This window comes from Podarcis erhardii (genome assembly GCF_964252035.2).
Source record: "Podarcis erhardii genome assembly, chromosome: 14".
Lineage (NCBI taxonomy): Eukaryota > Metazoa > Chordata > Lepidosauria > Squamata > Lacertidae > Podarcis > Podarcis erhardii.
Window position 1 is genome coordinate 33743554 of NC_138503.1, and position 15759 is coordinate 33759312.

At 40.5% G+C, this 15759-nt stretch overlaps 1 protein-coding gene across 36 annotated transcripts in view; it reads right to left on the bottom strand.

Annotated features, from left to right (window-relative positions):
- RBFOX1 (RNA binding fox-1 homolog 1) overlaps positions 1 to 15759 on the bottom strand; it is a 1493407-nt gene that overhangs the window by 40947 nt on the left and 1436701 nt on the right. For all 36 annotated transcript variants that reach the window (XM_081840292.1, XM_081840267.1, XM_081840271.1 and 33 more), the window contains one exon: positions 6571 to 6635. In XM_081840292.1, coding sequence (XP_081696418.1) covers positions 6571 to 6635 — 65 coding nt within the window. The remainder of the gene's footprint in view (positions 1 to 6570; positions 6636 to 15759) is intronic.

Here is a 15759-nt window from a genome sequence, read left to right on the forward strand (position 1 = left end):
TTATTTACCCTCCCATTGCAGGAAGCTGCCATCACTCACTTATTGTCCAAAGGAGGCTTCTTTGCACATTAAACTGAACACAAGTACAAGCCGTCTATACAGATACACAAGTGTTTCTGTGAAAGACTGTATACAGCTCAGCTATCGTACACAAAGACTCTGCATTTGTTGAACGTTGCATGCGAAATATTGTATTGAATATACCACAGAACTATTGTGTACACAGATTGAGTGTAATGTGTGAAGACCCCTAGAAGCTGGTGTAATTGGAGATTGGTGTGTGCCTTGACACTCTAATAGTGTGTGACAGCAATCTTCTTGTGAGAATAGGGAAGGCCTGTAGGTTTCCTAGCTGTATTACTTGCTGGTGAAGCTGGAAATACTTGATGACAGGCACAATGACAATTGATTTCATATGTATCATCAAGTAGGTAGCAAGTTAGTCAGCCCCTAGTCTCTCCTACAATACAAACATTTATTGGTTTGGTTGCAAATATCAAATGCACAAATATACGACACTGTATCAAAGTGAAATGTGACTGCGGTTTGCATTAAAAAGGATGAGTTTCATTTGCACACTGTTTTGCTCCATACCCGCAATTTGCTCAATCTATTCTTGGGTGGGGGGTCATTTTGTGGGAGGGAAAACAGTGGAATTTGCAAACTTGGTTTCTTCATACTAAGCTTAATATTTTTTCATATATGCAGAAAAGCTTTGTCCATGTCAGTGGAGGATCAACTGCAATGCTTACTTCATTTTTTGGAGGGTTGTTACGTATCAGCATGTCTCCTTTTATTAAAAAAACTATTTACATTTCATTCACAGTTTGTTATCTATTTGACATGTCTTTATTTTTGTCCTATGCAATGTTACACAACATTTCTGATCTTGATGAACAAGGGAACTATTGGAAGCAACCATTATTCTGTGGTTTCATAACCGTGGATTCCCTGATATCAATATTATTTAACATAACCAGTAACTATGCAACCAGACCCAATTCCTCTATCCATTTCATATTTTTTTAAAAAAAGTTTACAACCTTATACCCCAACAGTAAGTTATAATTTACTTGTGGATTTCTTTAATTTCTTTAAAACAAAAATATTCCTATCTTACGCTGTTGTTTTTCTGGTTTGTGTACATTTGTAAATGTGTGTGTATTTCCCTAGTTGTTCAAATAGAAAACAATTACAAAATAGTTACAGCTGACCAAAGGGGAAATAATTCACTCTTGTGACCAGATAAATAATAATTCTAGAAAATGATGCCAACTGAGGGTTAGAATTGGCAATAAGAGATACAAACTCTTTTAAACTTGAATTTTGCTTAAATGCAGAATTAGTAATTGACTCATGTGTTTTCATTTCTCTCCCCCCCCCATCTTACAATTTAAAAAGGACGGATATCCACAGGGAATGAATAAACTAATTTATTCAGATGCAAAATCTATCTTTCTTTTAGTGGGGAAAAAAACATTAGGAAGTTAATAAATCGAATCAACCAGTTTGCAACTAAAACATAGTTTGAGGTATCCATGTTTGCATAAAGTTTCATATCCTCAAAGTCATATTTGCATAGGTTACTTATTAAAAGTAGTTTTATAATGTCCCCCAGAGAGAAAAGCAATTAAAATTTTATAGATTTGCAACTAACCCCCCCAAATCTTTATTCAGCTGGGGACACACACATTTAAAACCAATAAGCTACATAATACTCAAAACGAACTAAATCCACTTAAAATACCTATGATTATGCAAAAGACTGATGTTTTGTGATCCTAATTATACATAAAGAGGGTATTTGAAAATTTAGCATGCTGGAGATACTTTGTCATAAATAATAATTTGGGAGGGGAGTGTAACTATTGCACTGTTTCCTGATTCTGCTTGGTTTGACAAAATTTCATTGTGTTCTTAGCCAGATCCTCATAAATGAGCTAGACTGTTGTGATGGGAATATTTGTACCCACTGACCAAAAGTTACTGTTAAGACACTTCTCATCTCTTTGTCAGAGCTGCCCCTCAAATGACACTCAGGTGGAAGGATTATCAGGAAGGGAGGGGAGAAAAGGAAGTGGGTCACGAGACCAGGAGATGAGCCAATTTGGGGGGTTCTAAGGCAGTTTATGCTTGTTCAAAGGGGGGGGGGGCTGAATTTGCTCTGAGAAAATTTAAGTTCAGTTCTGCACATTTTCACATTGGATTGTGAATCATGAACATTTGCCAGCACTTTAGTGAGATTATTTTCTGATATGCACATTTCTGTATGTTAACTTAATCTCTGTATATTATATTCACTAGTATAGTTATTTTCATGCACATTATACCCCAATATACACATATCAGTACATATATCTTGGCTAGGGAACTGCCTTGAAAGATTTGGCTTTCATGTTGTTCCAAAGGAAATGTGGATTAGATAGACTTCTCTTTAAGTGCTACCTGACTTGAATTTCTCCTCCATCCCAACCCTGAGCTTTCCACTTCCCCTGATTCCCACCACGCCAATGAAAATTGATTTAGCTAAGTGTCTTCACCTAAATCTAATTCTAAACTTGAGAGTTTCTCCTCAGACAAAACATCAGGGGAATTCCAAGGGAATCATGGAATCATAGAATTGGGATCCTGAGGGTCATCTTCTCCAACCCCCTGCAATTCAGGCAAGTCAAAAGAGTTTTGACAAAACTAGCTAAAATTAAGTCTCAAGTGATTCTTTGGAGTAATGGTCATTGTTGTGGCAGTTATGTGCACAATCATGTCCTTGAGGTCTTCCCCTTCTGCCCACAAAGTCTATGGATTATCCTCCCTCTTGCTGTCCCTTGGTTATGACTGTGAAATTGATCTTTTACTCCCTTGAAAAGTACATAAAGCTGGAGGAGGAAGTTGGAAGAGTGGCACTCTTTCCCATTTCCTCTTTCAGTTCTATGTGCTTTTTAAGGCTCAGGTTAATTCTACTGGATTTCACTTTTCCCCAGATCCTTTGGGAAAGTGGCAATCTCTCACCCTCTCTCAGGGTGGGGGCTGGAGAAGAGAAAGGAGTGACTAGAGGGGGTTGCATTCATGGCACTTGCTTAAAGATTCACATGTGGCCAGAGGCCTGAAAAAAGGTTGATGATTTGGATGGTCAGCTTCCAAAGAGAACAATAAATCTACTTTTGCAAAGCAAAAATATTTGAAGGTTGCTTTAAAATGCTGAATACGCTGCTCAGGAAATTCTACTGTTGCTAGCACAGCATATGGAAGCATTGGGGCCCTTGCACTCAAATGTCCTCAAAAAAATGAGAATAATTTATGGATGAAGCTGAATGGGAAAGCTTAAACATAAGAAGACCCAGCTAAATCAGGCCAATGACCCGTCTAGTCCAACATCAAGTCCTCACAGTGCCCAATCAGATGCCCCATTGGGAAACCCACAAGCAGCACCCGAGCACAACAGCACTCTCCCCCTCCTATGTTTTCTAGCAACTGGCATTCAGAAGCATTACTGCCTCTGACCATGGAGGCAGAACATAGCAACTGACAGCCTTATCCTCCATGAATTTGTTCAATCCTCCTTTAAAGCCATCCAAGTTGGTGGCCATCACTGCCTCTTGTGAAACTAAGCTTGCTTGCCTGCTTCCTTCCTTCCTTTCATCTAAATTCTGCTTGATATTTTGCTTCAGGCAAAGCTCAGTGCCTCTGAAGTTTTCCTCCAGAACTAAGCCATTCAAAACACTTTGGAATGGAATATATGGAAGGAACTGGAAGGCTGTGGGAATGCTCCGGCATTAGGCTGACTCATGTAAAATGGAGAGCTGAATTGTAAAGTCACTGCATTCTAATAAATGCAGACACTTGACCAAACAAGGGCTAACAATTCTGCACCACACTACCATACCCTGAATGCAAATGCCATGGAGGTGTCCCCCAGTCTGTGCATTTTTGCACACACAATTTGGGTGGAGAACTGTATTACAAACATCAAAGGATAGCTATGTTTTGGTCTGTGTTTTGTTTCTGAAAGGTGTAAATTAGGTGGGCTTGCCTTTAAATGTGAACTGAATGGAAATTCTTACTATTCCTGGTCATATTCTCTGTCTCTTGTGAAACGGATGCCGTCACACCTCTGCAATCCCAAGCATGTTTCAAATCAAACTATGCCATTCCAATTGATCAAAAGCCTTTCCCAGGAATCCTTCAGAAATATCTTCTTTTCATGCTTCTCCTGAAGAGTAGTCTCTATGCTAGATGCCTGATTGAAAAGCAAATTGACAATCTGAAAGTAGTGCTTGGAAAAGTCAGGCCCAGGGGCCAAATACAGCCCTGGAAGCCTCTCTATCTTGTCTTTGGAGTCTCCCCAGGCCATGCCCCTCACCAGTCCTGCTTCATACCCTAATTAAGTGTTTTTGGCTGCTTGGCTAGAATGTGTCAATGAACTCTGACAAAGCCTCTTGCTGCCTGGATGTAGGATAGAAACGAGTACATGAGTATGTGTAGAAACAAGGCTACTACAGAAAGGTAAAATTTACATTCATTGCTCCACCCACTTTTGCCTCTGGTGTCACCATAGACATGTGGCCCCCGCCAGATTGTCCAAGAGGGAAGGTGACCCTTGGGCTGGGGGAAAAGGTTCCCCACCCCATTCCTAGAGGAAGCACAGATGGCCTTGCTTGACTTGATTTGTTCAGGATACCAGTGGTGCTCTCTTTGCAATAGCAGGTTCCTAAGGGTGGGGCAGGTTATAATGCACATTTGCAGAAGCCACTCTGTGCATGTTCAGGGTGTTCAATTCCTTTACAAATACTGACACCATGCAAACCCTACAATGCTCCTCCATAGGAAAAAAAAAATGTATTCAAACCCCAGAATCAATATTTTCAGAGAGCCAAGTGACAAATTGAAGGTTAACGGGGATTTTCCTTTTCTATTCTTTTTCCTGTTTGGCTCTAGATAACGTTGAGCTACCATTTATAGCTTTTGCCCTCAAAGATCCAGTAGCCTTTTCAGCGCTGCAAGCTCACAGAGAAAATACTTTTAGCCGCCACATGCTAATGACACACCTTTGTGGAAATGAAATGAGGATTGACTGAGTTGCACTCCGTACGATCGGATATTCCAAGTAAGGAACGAAAAGCAAAAAAAACTCGGAACTCCAGTTGCATACCAGGCACAAATAGCAGAACTGGAGTGATAAGACTAATCCGTAAGTCAGAGTGGGGAAAAAAAAAGGTTAACTTTCTTACCTGTCAGACACAGCATGCCTCAGCCAGCTCATGCAAATTGATTTTATTCACCAAACATGTGTATGTGTTTCTTCATTACCAGAATAAGCAGCACTTTGAGAAAGCAACTGAGCATGCAGAACATTTCAACATTCATTCATTGTTCCATCTAGATATTTAGGGAACTGAATCCATGAACAGCACTTTAAAGTTATATGATATATACTCTATATGTATGCATATGTACCATTTGTTCCACCGTTATGTGTTTTTAATTTAATGCCACTCCCTACCTTAAAAGGAATGGAAATATAAAAGTCATTAACAGTTGCTTCCTTGACAAACTCTCCCCAGTTAGGTTTCTAGAGGTGCCATTTTCCCTATAACAGCTCACAAAGCCTGAACATTTTCTGTAAGTGAAAATGAGAGTTCTAAGACCTTTTGCAAATCATTCAGGTATTTTATTCCTTTCCTCTGCTTCTTTGAATATCTATTTGATTTTTTATCTTTCAATGGAAAGCTGATGTTGTCAAAGTTAAGGTATTTCTATTCTGTCTGCCATTCTGTGTGATCAGATTTTATTTGAGTTGGATCTCTTTGCTCCCCCAGTGATGTTGGACATAATCAAACTATAAATAAGCATCTGTATGTAAGTTCCACTGACTGCAATGGGAGAGAGTGAAGGCTGGGCTTCACTTACACATTGAGCTCAGTGGGATGGGCAATGAAATGATGGGACCAGTGTGACAGGCAATGTTTACTCAGAAGTAAGTCCCACTGAGGTTTGCTCTGCACTTGTGAGATTGTCAGCACTGTCAAACTCAATGGAACTTACTTCTAAATAAACAGAAACAGAACTGTGCTATTACCATCCTATTCTATGCATGTTTGCCCACTAATTAAGTCCCAGATCAACAGGGACTTGCTTCCAAAATTGGGGGGTGCAAGAAAGCACTGTTTCGTTTCTGCTGCTGATCATTTCCCACCAATAACAATAAGCTCTGTATATCTTTTGTTTCCATTGGTTTTAATTAGGGTTTAACATGGATTTATCTTTCAAGAAGTAAAGGAACATAAAACTAAATGTCAGGATGATGCCAGACTTTGGAGAACCATGTGCAGTCTCTCCATTCCTTGCTAAATTCATGGTAAATTTGGTTTAGATGTGACTACGCAGTTATCCAATATCTTATAAGGTGGGCAACTAACCTTTCTAGTAATGGCTCTTCATGGATTATAACTATGTAGCCTTATAGACTACAGCTATGTACAGAGCAAGAAAACATGAAACCTAAGCAGAGCACAAGGTGTCTAAGTAGCACAATTTCCAACTGAGGTATGTATTCAGCAGTAAATTACTTTTTACCTGTCACTGTAGGCAGCTGCGGTTGCTGTGGTAGGCTGGGCATACCGGTATGCAGCATAACCACCCTAAAACACAAAGACACTCTAATCAGATTAGAATTACAGACAGTAACAAATTTAGAGGGGCGCGGAGAACCACATACACACAACACCACAAAGAATTAGTAACAATTAGTTTGGTTTATGAGTTTCACATACAGCTACAGAGAGCTTCAAACAGTGTAATTGTTAATGGCAGTTTCTAAAACCAGCTTGTACATTAGCTGAATCAGCTGGTGCACATCAGAAGAGGCATAATGAAATATGAATTTACATACAAATCCAGAGCATGCCTGCTCAGAAAGGTCTCAGTGAGATTTACTCCTATTGTAAGTGTGCATGCGAGTCCAGCCTCAGAGTCCAGCCTGAGTTTCATCCTCATAGTTAGACTTGCTATGCCTGTAAAGAAGTTAAGTCTAGCTGAGTTCAGTAGAGCTTACTCCTAGGCAGGTTTGCATTAGATTGTGGTCTTAATCGAAGTGTGTAATTCACAGCTTTTTTTTAAAGGGGATTAGATAGATTCATGGAGAGAGAGGAGGAAACCATGACTGTTAAACCATGACTGTGAATGACTGAGGTCCTCCTCCGAGGGTCTTCTGCTGGTTCCCTCACTGCGAGAAGCAAAGTTACAGGGAACCAGGCAGTGGTGCCCTCCCTGTGGAATGCCCTCCCTTCAGACGTCAAGGAGATAAAGAATACACAACTGGTTATTATTTAAATATGCTGTAAAGTGCCCAGAGTGGCTGGGGAAACCCAGCCAGATGGGCAGGGTATAAATAATAGAATTATTATTATTAATGTATATTTGCAGTTTACATTTGGTTACCACATGTGGAGAATCAACAGAAGTCAGGGGTGTGGGTGATTGATCATGCCATGCACTGATTGGGAGTGCCCAATGCCTGGCATGAATGAAGTTGACTATTTCCTATAATTGCCAGGTGAACTTAAGGGTTCCGTCCGAGGATAGAGCTCTGAACAATTTCTAGTTCATCTTCATGGTCATTCCCACACCACACCATGCAAGAAAAGGGTTCAGAAATTTATCATTCTTTTTTTTTTTTTTTTTAAAGTAAATCAATTGGTCATTGATAAAGAAAGTCAGAAAGCAAAAGGCTGAGGCAATGTTCTACGGCTGAATAGGCAGATAGGGAGATGCTACTGCTGCTTAGCCACTTCATCACAGTTGCTAAGCAGTAAGAAGCAAGGAATGTGAGGTATTTTCTATATCTTCCCTGATGAAGAGGTCCACTTCTAAGAGGAAGGAGTTGCAGCAAGAAGTATAGGAACAGGAACTAAGTGAATGACTCCTTGTGACGTTAACATCTGTGTGACTGGCACAAATCACATAGGGCAAGCCTTTCCTAGTAGGGAAATAAAATTACTAGCTTCACATGTTGACATTTTATCTGCCAGATATTTTATTGCTTGTATGTGGCCCCTGATTTACTTTGGAAGTGACAAACGGCATCTGGCTCAACACTTTTAAAAGAGATTGTACAACAGGGTGAATCTTGATAAGATGGTGCAATGCCGTTTCTTAGACAGGAGTTCCAATTCACTTGTGATCATCTGTGAATACCTCCAATTACATTGCACTGTTGGTTGCAACTTGCTTGTAGCCTTGTTACTATTAGTAGTAGTATACCCCACCCACTCTGGGCAGCTTCCAACATATATAAAAAACATAATAAATCATTAAACATATGTAGTTATTGAAAAAGGTTAGCAATGCAGCCTCTATCTGACTGCTTGCCTGAACTTTTGTATTTATTATGCATGCATACTTTTAAATGAAAGGCATATATTTAGGGGCGTCAAGCTGAATAAAATATTGGGGGAGTGGGAGATAAGCCCCACCCCGAATCCCAGCAACAGACGTATCTAGTGCTGGTGAAGGTTTATTCCCCACTCCATTCCACTTTTTATCTCCAAAACAGTTCTGTGATGTTGACTCAAAAACAAGAGACTGGTCCAGGGCTACTCTGCATTCTTAAAACTAAAAAAGGGACTAGAACCCAACCCTCCTCAAGCCCAAGTTTCTAGACATCTGGTTGAGCACCACTTGCACCCAAAATCAATGAAGGCTGGCTGCAAAATTATGTATTTGCCTGCTTGGGCATATTTTTTAGGACCCATCTTATTTCTGTGACAGTGAGTTGCTTTAAATTGCTTTTAAATATTGAGTTTCAATTGTTGTAAACTGCCCTGGGACCTTGGGGTAAAGGGCAGATTAACAACAACAACAACAGTTGGGGAGCTTTTTCCCTCCAGGCGTCAAGGACTGGCTGGATGATGAGGAATGGTGGGAGGCCCCAGCTGGGGAACCACCAAGAGAACCCCAGGAGAGGAAGACTGCTTTTTGTGTGCTGACCTGCATATGAACCAGCCTTGACACCAAGTCATCTGAATTAGGCACTCCTAGTTTAATTTTTTAAAATGATAAGCAACCAGATTCTGCTTCCTTTCTCATTCTAGTAGAGCTCTTTGAATCTGCCCCATGGAAAAGCAGTTTGCATTCCCTCTCTCTCTCTCTCTCTCTCTCTCTCTCTCTCTCTCCAGTCATAAAGACTGTAATAAATTATGTCAGAGGTTTTTGCCCAATCCCAGCTTTCTTGCCATTAAGCAACCCTTTTACAAGTCCATTTAGAATGCTTCTTGGGAAACAAAGTCCTAATGTGGAAAAGAAAAGAAAAAGCAGCAATGCCCATCAACTTTGCTCCCCTCCTGGCTCCGTCAAATATTTTACTGGTAGGGGAGCAAAGAGATCTGGGCCCCTATGAGTTGATGCCTGTGCATATATTACACATAGAAAAAGGCCACAAGTCTCCAGTACAAGAACAAGTTGCTTCCCTTTGTAACTTCCTATGGCTTAGGGAAGAAGGAAGCTACAAAACAGAGCCTTGAAGTCCGAACAGAGATATGTATAGAACCCTGATACAAGGATGCCTAAAATTAGCAGTACACTAATTTTTTCTCCCATCTTTTGTTAACCATTCTCTATAAATTAATGAGAATAGGAATTTCATTCAAAAGTGATCAAAGGGGAGAGAAAATCTTAGTGAAAGTCTCTTGGGTCTTTTTTATTTTATTTTAATAATGCGTTTATACATTACTTCTGAGTGAAGCAAGGATTGCTTGTGAGTGCCACTTCTTTCAGCCTACCACTCATCTCACCAGTGGTCTGCACTCGGCAGTCTCCCCAGGTGCCCATGTCTGCATTAAAACCCATCACGGGGGAACTCCTTCCAAGGGTACGATCAGGAGCATGGTCAGCTGGGGAGGCTGCAGAATGCTGGGAAAATGTTATGGGGGGGGAGCACATATGCCACTCTCAGCCACTCACAATGATGAGATACATTCAAAACTCCACATCCCCAGAAAGTCTTAATAAATTCTCAAGTGCCCTGAAAATGAGGCAGGAAAATGGAAATCTCCTTCAAAGCAAGGAAAAGGGGTGGGTGGGGACTTGCAAGAATTTGGAGGACAGATTTTAGCACTACTTAAAATATGAATGCTCTAACTTCACTGGATTATTGAATAGTTTGCAACAAAGGATTCCACTCCCCCAGAATTAACATTTACTTGTATGTGACAAGTAAAACTGTTCCATTATAAGCAAGTGAGGGGTGGGGGTGGGGGGGATCTTGGAAAGGAACTGTGTGCAGTGATGCATTGATGATCAAACTGTGAAAACAGCCATGCTTCCTGTTCAATGGACCACGGAGTTATATCAACCGTTTCCAAATGATCTCACAGCATGCCAATTAACAGTCAGAACCCGGTCTCCATAGATAAGGCAAACAACATTTACATCCCAATTAGAATCTGCCCGTTCCATTTCCCTCTGGGATTTAAGGGTCTTCTCAGTCCCCCATAGTTTACAAGATAAGGAAGAGGAGGGGAGATCAATTGGCTTTCACAAGATTTCCCAACTCCTGGCTTTTACTGCTGATGTGAGCACAACAATTTAGGGAGGAGAGGATTTCCCCATCCAGTCACTTTATAATCCCTCGGTTTCGCTCTACCCTGCATTTTGCCTGCATTTTAATTTAACTAGGAAACTCATGAAAATGAATTCCAGGGTTGGTGCATACTATTTGTATCCCCCAAGCTACTGAATCACACATATACATTGTAAGTAAATAAATACACATTTGTATTCTTTTCATACAGTTCTTTGAATATGCACTTGTGTTTTGATAAAACACAAATGCAGTATAATCTTGGTACAATGACAAGGGGTTTCAATATCCCCTTCCCCATTCCTGAGAGATTAACAGAGAGAAGTCTGATTCTTCTGTCAATCTCCGTTTTTTTCAGTTTCTCATTTCCCCCCAATCTTAAATCCAGTTTGCCACATTAACGTATCAGTTTGTGTGTGTTTAAGAAAAGCCCTCACAAAAATTAGCCAGCATTTGAGTGCACATATCTCCTAATGGACACTTTTTAGTATGCAATTTTTGCCTGCAAATTTGAAAGAATTTCCCCTCAAATAATGAACTTTTGCATCTTATATTTACACATATGCATTTTTGTAGAATTTGTTTCTCTGTTTGGAGAATTTCATTGCAAAATTCAGTGTGACTCTCAAAATTTTGCTGTGTTTTGCCCATATATAAAGGTAAAGGGACCCCTGACCATTAGGTCCAGTCGTGGCCGACTCTGGGGTTGCGGTGCTCATCTTGCTCTATAGGCCGAGGGAGCTAGCATTTGTCCACAGACAGCTTCTGGGTCATGTGGCCAGCATGACTAAGCTGCTTCTGGCGAACCAGAGCAGCGCACGGAAACGCCATTTACCTTCCCACCAGAGCGGTACCAATTTATCTACTTGTACTTTGACGTGCTTTCGAACTGCTAGGTTGGCAGAAGCAGGGACCAAGCAATGGGAGCTCACCCCGTCACGGGGATTCGAACCGCTGACCTTCTGATTGGCAAGTCCTAGGCTCTGTGGTTTAACCCACAGCACCACCCGCATCCCTTTGCCCATATATAGTTTCATATAAAAACGCAAACAGAGCTAGATTTCTCCACCTAGCCCTCACTGCATGAGGGAGAAAGTGGGATCATGCCTGTTGTTGGCTACCTCCCCCAGCACATATTCTAATGTCCCTATCAGTCAAGGTTGACATGTTCAGCATTAACAAGAAAGGTGTGTGTGTGTTTGACCCTGGGATCCCTGGGCAAATCAGGGTTCTTGATAATTTAAAAGAGTCCTAGGTGTATACAGCTGTATGTGAGATCCTTTCAGAGGCACCAGGTTGCCCCCAAGGTTGAGGGGGCCCGTAACATCGCACATGAAGTCATGCACATCTCCTGACACCATCGAGGCCGGTGCAGCCTTCTGCTAAAGCACACTGGTCCCCGCAGCATCTCCCGATACTGGGCAGGCCGGTGGGACCCTTTAATTTCATTTCACTTTTAATTTGTATACTACCTTTCTATATTACTTTACACAAGGTGGTTTACAAGCTGAAGAAACAACAAAATAGACATCAAAAAGCACACACGTCTAATGATTCCAGAGAAGGAATCTTTCTCAGTCCTCTACCTGGACTGCACCTGGGGCCTTCAGCATGTGTTGGTGTGTGTTCCAACACCTCATACTGCAAAGCTGGCTTATCTCTGAGAAATGAGCTTTTGACATCTTTTCCAGCAAGTTGACCATTTCTGCCAGATCTCTTGTTTGCTTGTTCTTAGGCTCTGTTTTTCTGAATGTTTTCTCCTTAATACTTTTCACCCTGCATGTGATGTGTAAATCCACATATGCCCATAACCACATCCTCTCTCTCTCTCTCATGCTGTTCTTGTCCAAGCAATGTCTCTGCTGTCAGGTTTTTCTATTTCTTCCCTTCTCTTCACCACAGAGATTTGGTTTATTCCATTTAAACCAGCTAACTGAGCCAGAGCTGGGTGGTAATCGATCTCCGAGCCAGTCAATATTTCAGGACTCTGTAGGGAACTAATAAATTCTGAATCACATATTTTCTCTCCCCCACACATCTAGATTTTATTCTCCTCAGCAAACAATGGAAAGGGGCAGAGTGAAAACAACCGTAGAGAGAAAATTGAGCTGTGGTCTAGGTGCTCTCCTTGAAGAAATATGAAAATACTCTGCGGAGCCCATCAAAGTTGAATCATGGCTTTCCATTTTTGTTCAGGCCTTCACTGGCAAGGAAAAGGAAGCTTCACATGAGCCATGATGAGGCAGAAAATTCTTACACAGTTTAAATAGAATTGCTCCCATGCTGGACATTCCTTGAGATGCTTCAAATCATCAATCAAGCCATTCATCTGTCAAATCAAGGGTACCAGAAAATGATAACCAGTTGTGGTTGGTAGCCATGGGGGCTGCTGGGCTGGAAGGCAGGGATACCCAAAAGTAGGTGGAACCAGAGCTCATGGCAAACAGAGCCAACTAATTCTTGCTTTGTCCCCATCCTCTTCCCTGTTGAGTTCTACAAGGGCGATGCTGATATTAAGGAGGAGGAAGTTTCTGTTAATTTTTTAATTGTACATTGAAATGTAAAATAACTCTGAATGTGTATTGCTAAAGGGTTTATATTGCAAAATTATATTGAGCTAAACTAGGAGTTCTCAAAGTGCCACCAGGTTGATTAACTGGTGATGTATCTCTGCTCTTTCACATGCTGCTTTAAGCTTAGATCACATGTATAAAGTTGAAAATCACCATTTTGTGTGAATCTTTGCTCTCTGAAAGCCACCAAAGACAAAGGTGGGCTATTGACCCCTCTCCTGAAGAGAAATCAGGGCCAGGCTGAAATGGAGTCTGTGCAGAGAGAAAGACCTTTGATTTTAGGTCAGTTTGGAGTTGTTCCATATTTGTATGCTTGGACAAGCATTTAACATCAGGCAACTATCTAAATGTATCATTACTTGGTTTTTGTGTCAATTTGAAGAAAGTTCTGTTAGTAAAGTTTTGGAACCAAATATTTTGGTCTTGACAATTTTCTTCCCTAAGAGGAGTCAGTTTTTATTCATCCCATTGCTTCAAACTGCACAATATTAATATCTTCAATAGTTTCAGTATTAATATCTTCAAATGTTTAAAGGCATTGTGAACATTCATGAGTGTCACAGTGCTCATTTCTCTTCATATAGACTGTTTGTATAAAATTTTTCCTAACTGTATGCAATTCTATGTTATTTTCACTAATATATGAAATTTTATGTCCATTTTCTCCTCATATACTCATATAATCACTTCTTCTTTGCCAAGGTAAAGGGGCAGATTGTGAATAGGAGAGGCTGTTATGGAAAACACCCACTGTTGGTTTTGAGTGTTCAACAGAAGTGTTGGAAAACCTGAGATAATCCTCAAGGTGAGTCTGGGTGACTTGTCTTACATCACTAGGAAGAATTCCCAAACTTTGATTTTTGCTTTGTGCAAAATACCTGCAGTAACTTCCTTTACTACAATAACTATCAAATGTGCTTCTAAATTACATTTGTTTTTACATTTCTGTGTTGCAAACAACTATTTCAAATTGCATTTATTTCATACATACATACATATATAGACACCCCAACTTTTACACGGGAAGACACCCGAGGACACCAAAACCTGCATTCCTGTACCCGTGAAAATCTACGAAAGCATATATATATATATATATATATATATATATATATATATAAAATCAAAACTCCCTATTACAAAAATAAGTCTTCATATCCCCTAGAAGCTAAGTTTCTCCTTCTTTTTGTCACTGAACATGCAAATGATTTCAGCTTAAATGTCTCAAAAGTAACATTGGTAATAAATAAAAATTATAGGTTTTCCCTTCCTCCAAGTACCACTTAATGAATTCTTAATGTTCATTCCAATTTAATGTAATCAATCTCTTGCTATACCAATGCTGATGATGCAACAGCAACACAATTAGGTTGCAGAAAGCTATACGTAGTGACAAAATGATGTTTAATTAGCTCTGTTTTTAGAATTGATTGCTTAGTGATTGAAGGCTGTCATATATGATTAAGATCTGAAATTACAGTATGGTTTAAATGTAAAGGTAAAGGACCCCTGACAGTTAAGTCCAGTCAAGAACGACTGGGGTTGCGGCGCTCATCTTGCTATTCTGGCTGAGGGAGCCAACGTTTGTCCGCAGACAGATTTTCCGGGTCATGTGGCCAGAGCAGCGCACGGAAACACTGTTTACCTTCCCGCCGGAGCGGTACCTATTTATCTACTTGCACTTTGTGCTTTTGAACTGCTAGGTTGGCAGAAGCTGGGACAGAGCAACAGGAGCTCACCCCGTTGTGGGGATTCGAACCACCAACTTTCTGATCGGCAAGCCCAAGGCTCAGTGGTTTACACCACAGTGCCACCCGCATCCCAGTATGGTTTAGGAGTAGCTTAATTCTTTATGGAATTATCAATGTACAAAGAGAGATTTTTAAAGTTTATTAAATGTTTTGGAAGACACAAACTTGTCATGAGCATTATCCAGTTCTGTTGCTCTCAAATACCCTAACTTTACACTTCAATCTCTAGTATCAAGGGTATGTATGCACTGCAAAAGCTTATGTGAAAGTTGCGCAAGTCAGATCTAATAAACACAATTGTTACTTCGTATGAACTGTATCAGGCTATACCCAACATTTCCATGTTTCTGTTATGGGAGTCTCTCCTTTTCTCCTGCCCAGGAAAGCTTACTTTGGTCTTTTCATTCCGAAAGTCTTGATTAACTTCAAAGAAACCACAATATTTCCTAGTTTGCAGTCTGAAAACACCAATGGAAAGCAATCTTATGCTGCATCCACACAGCATTTCTTTCCATTTCCCTGACTGTTAAATTCGGCATTCTATCTGAGTTCTCACACTACAGTGGTACCTCAGGTTACAGATGCTTCAGGTTACAGACTCTGCTAACCCAGAAATAGTACCTTAGCTTAAGAACTCTACTTCAGGATGAGAACAGAAATCGCGCAGCAGCGGGAGGCCCCATTAGCTAAAGTGGTGGTTCGGGTTAAGAACAGTTTCCGGTTAAAAACGGACCTCCAGAACGAATTAAGTATCACTGTAACCCGAGGTATCACTGTACATCAAAGCCACTTCTGAAAATTTAGCAGACTGCAACATGTTTAGTGCTCATTTCCATGTTATCTGATTCCAGAAAGAAAAATA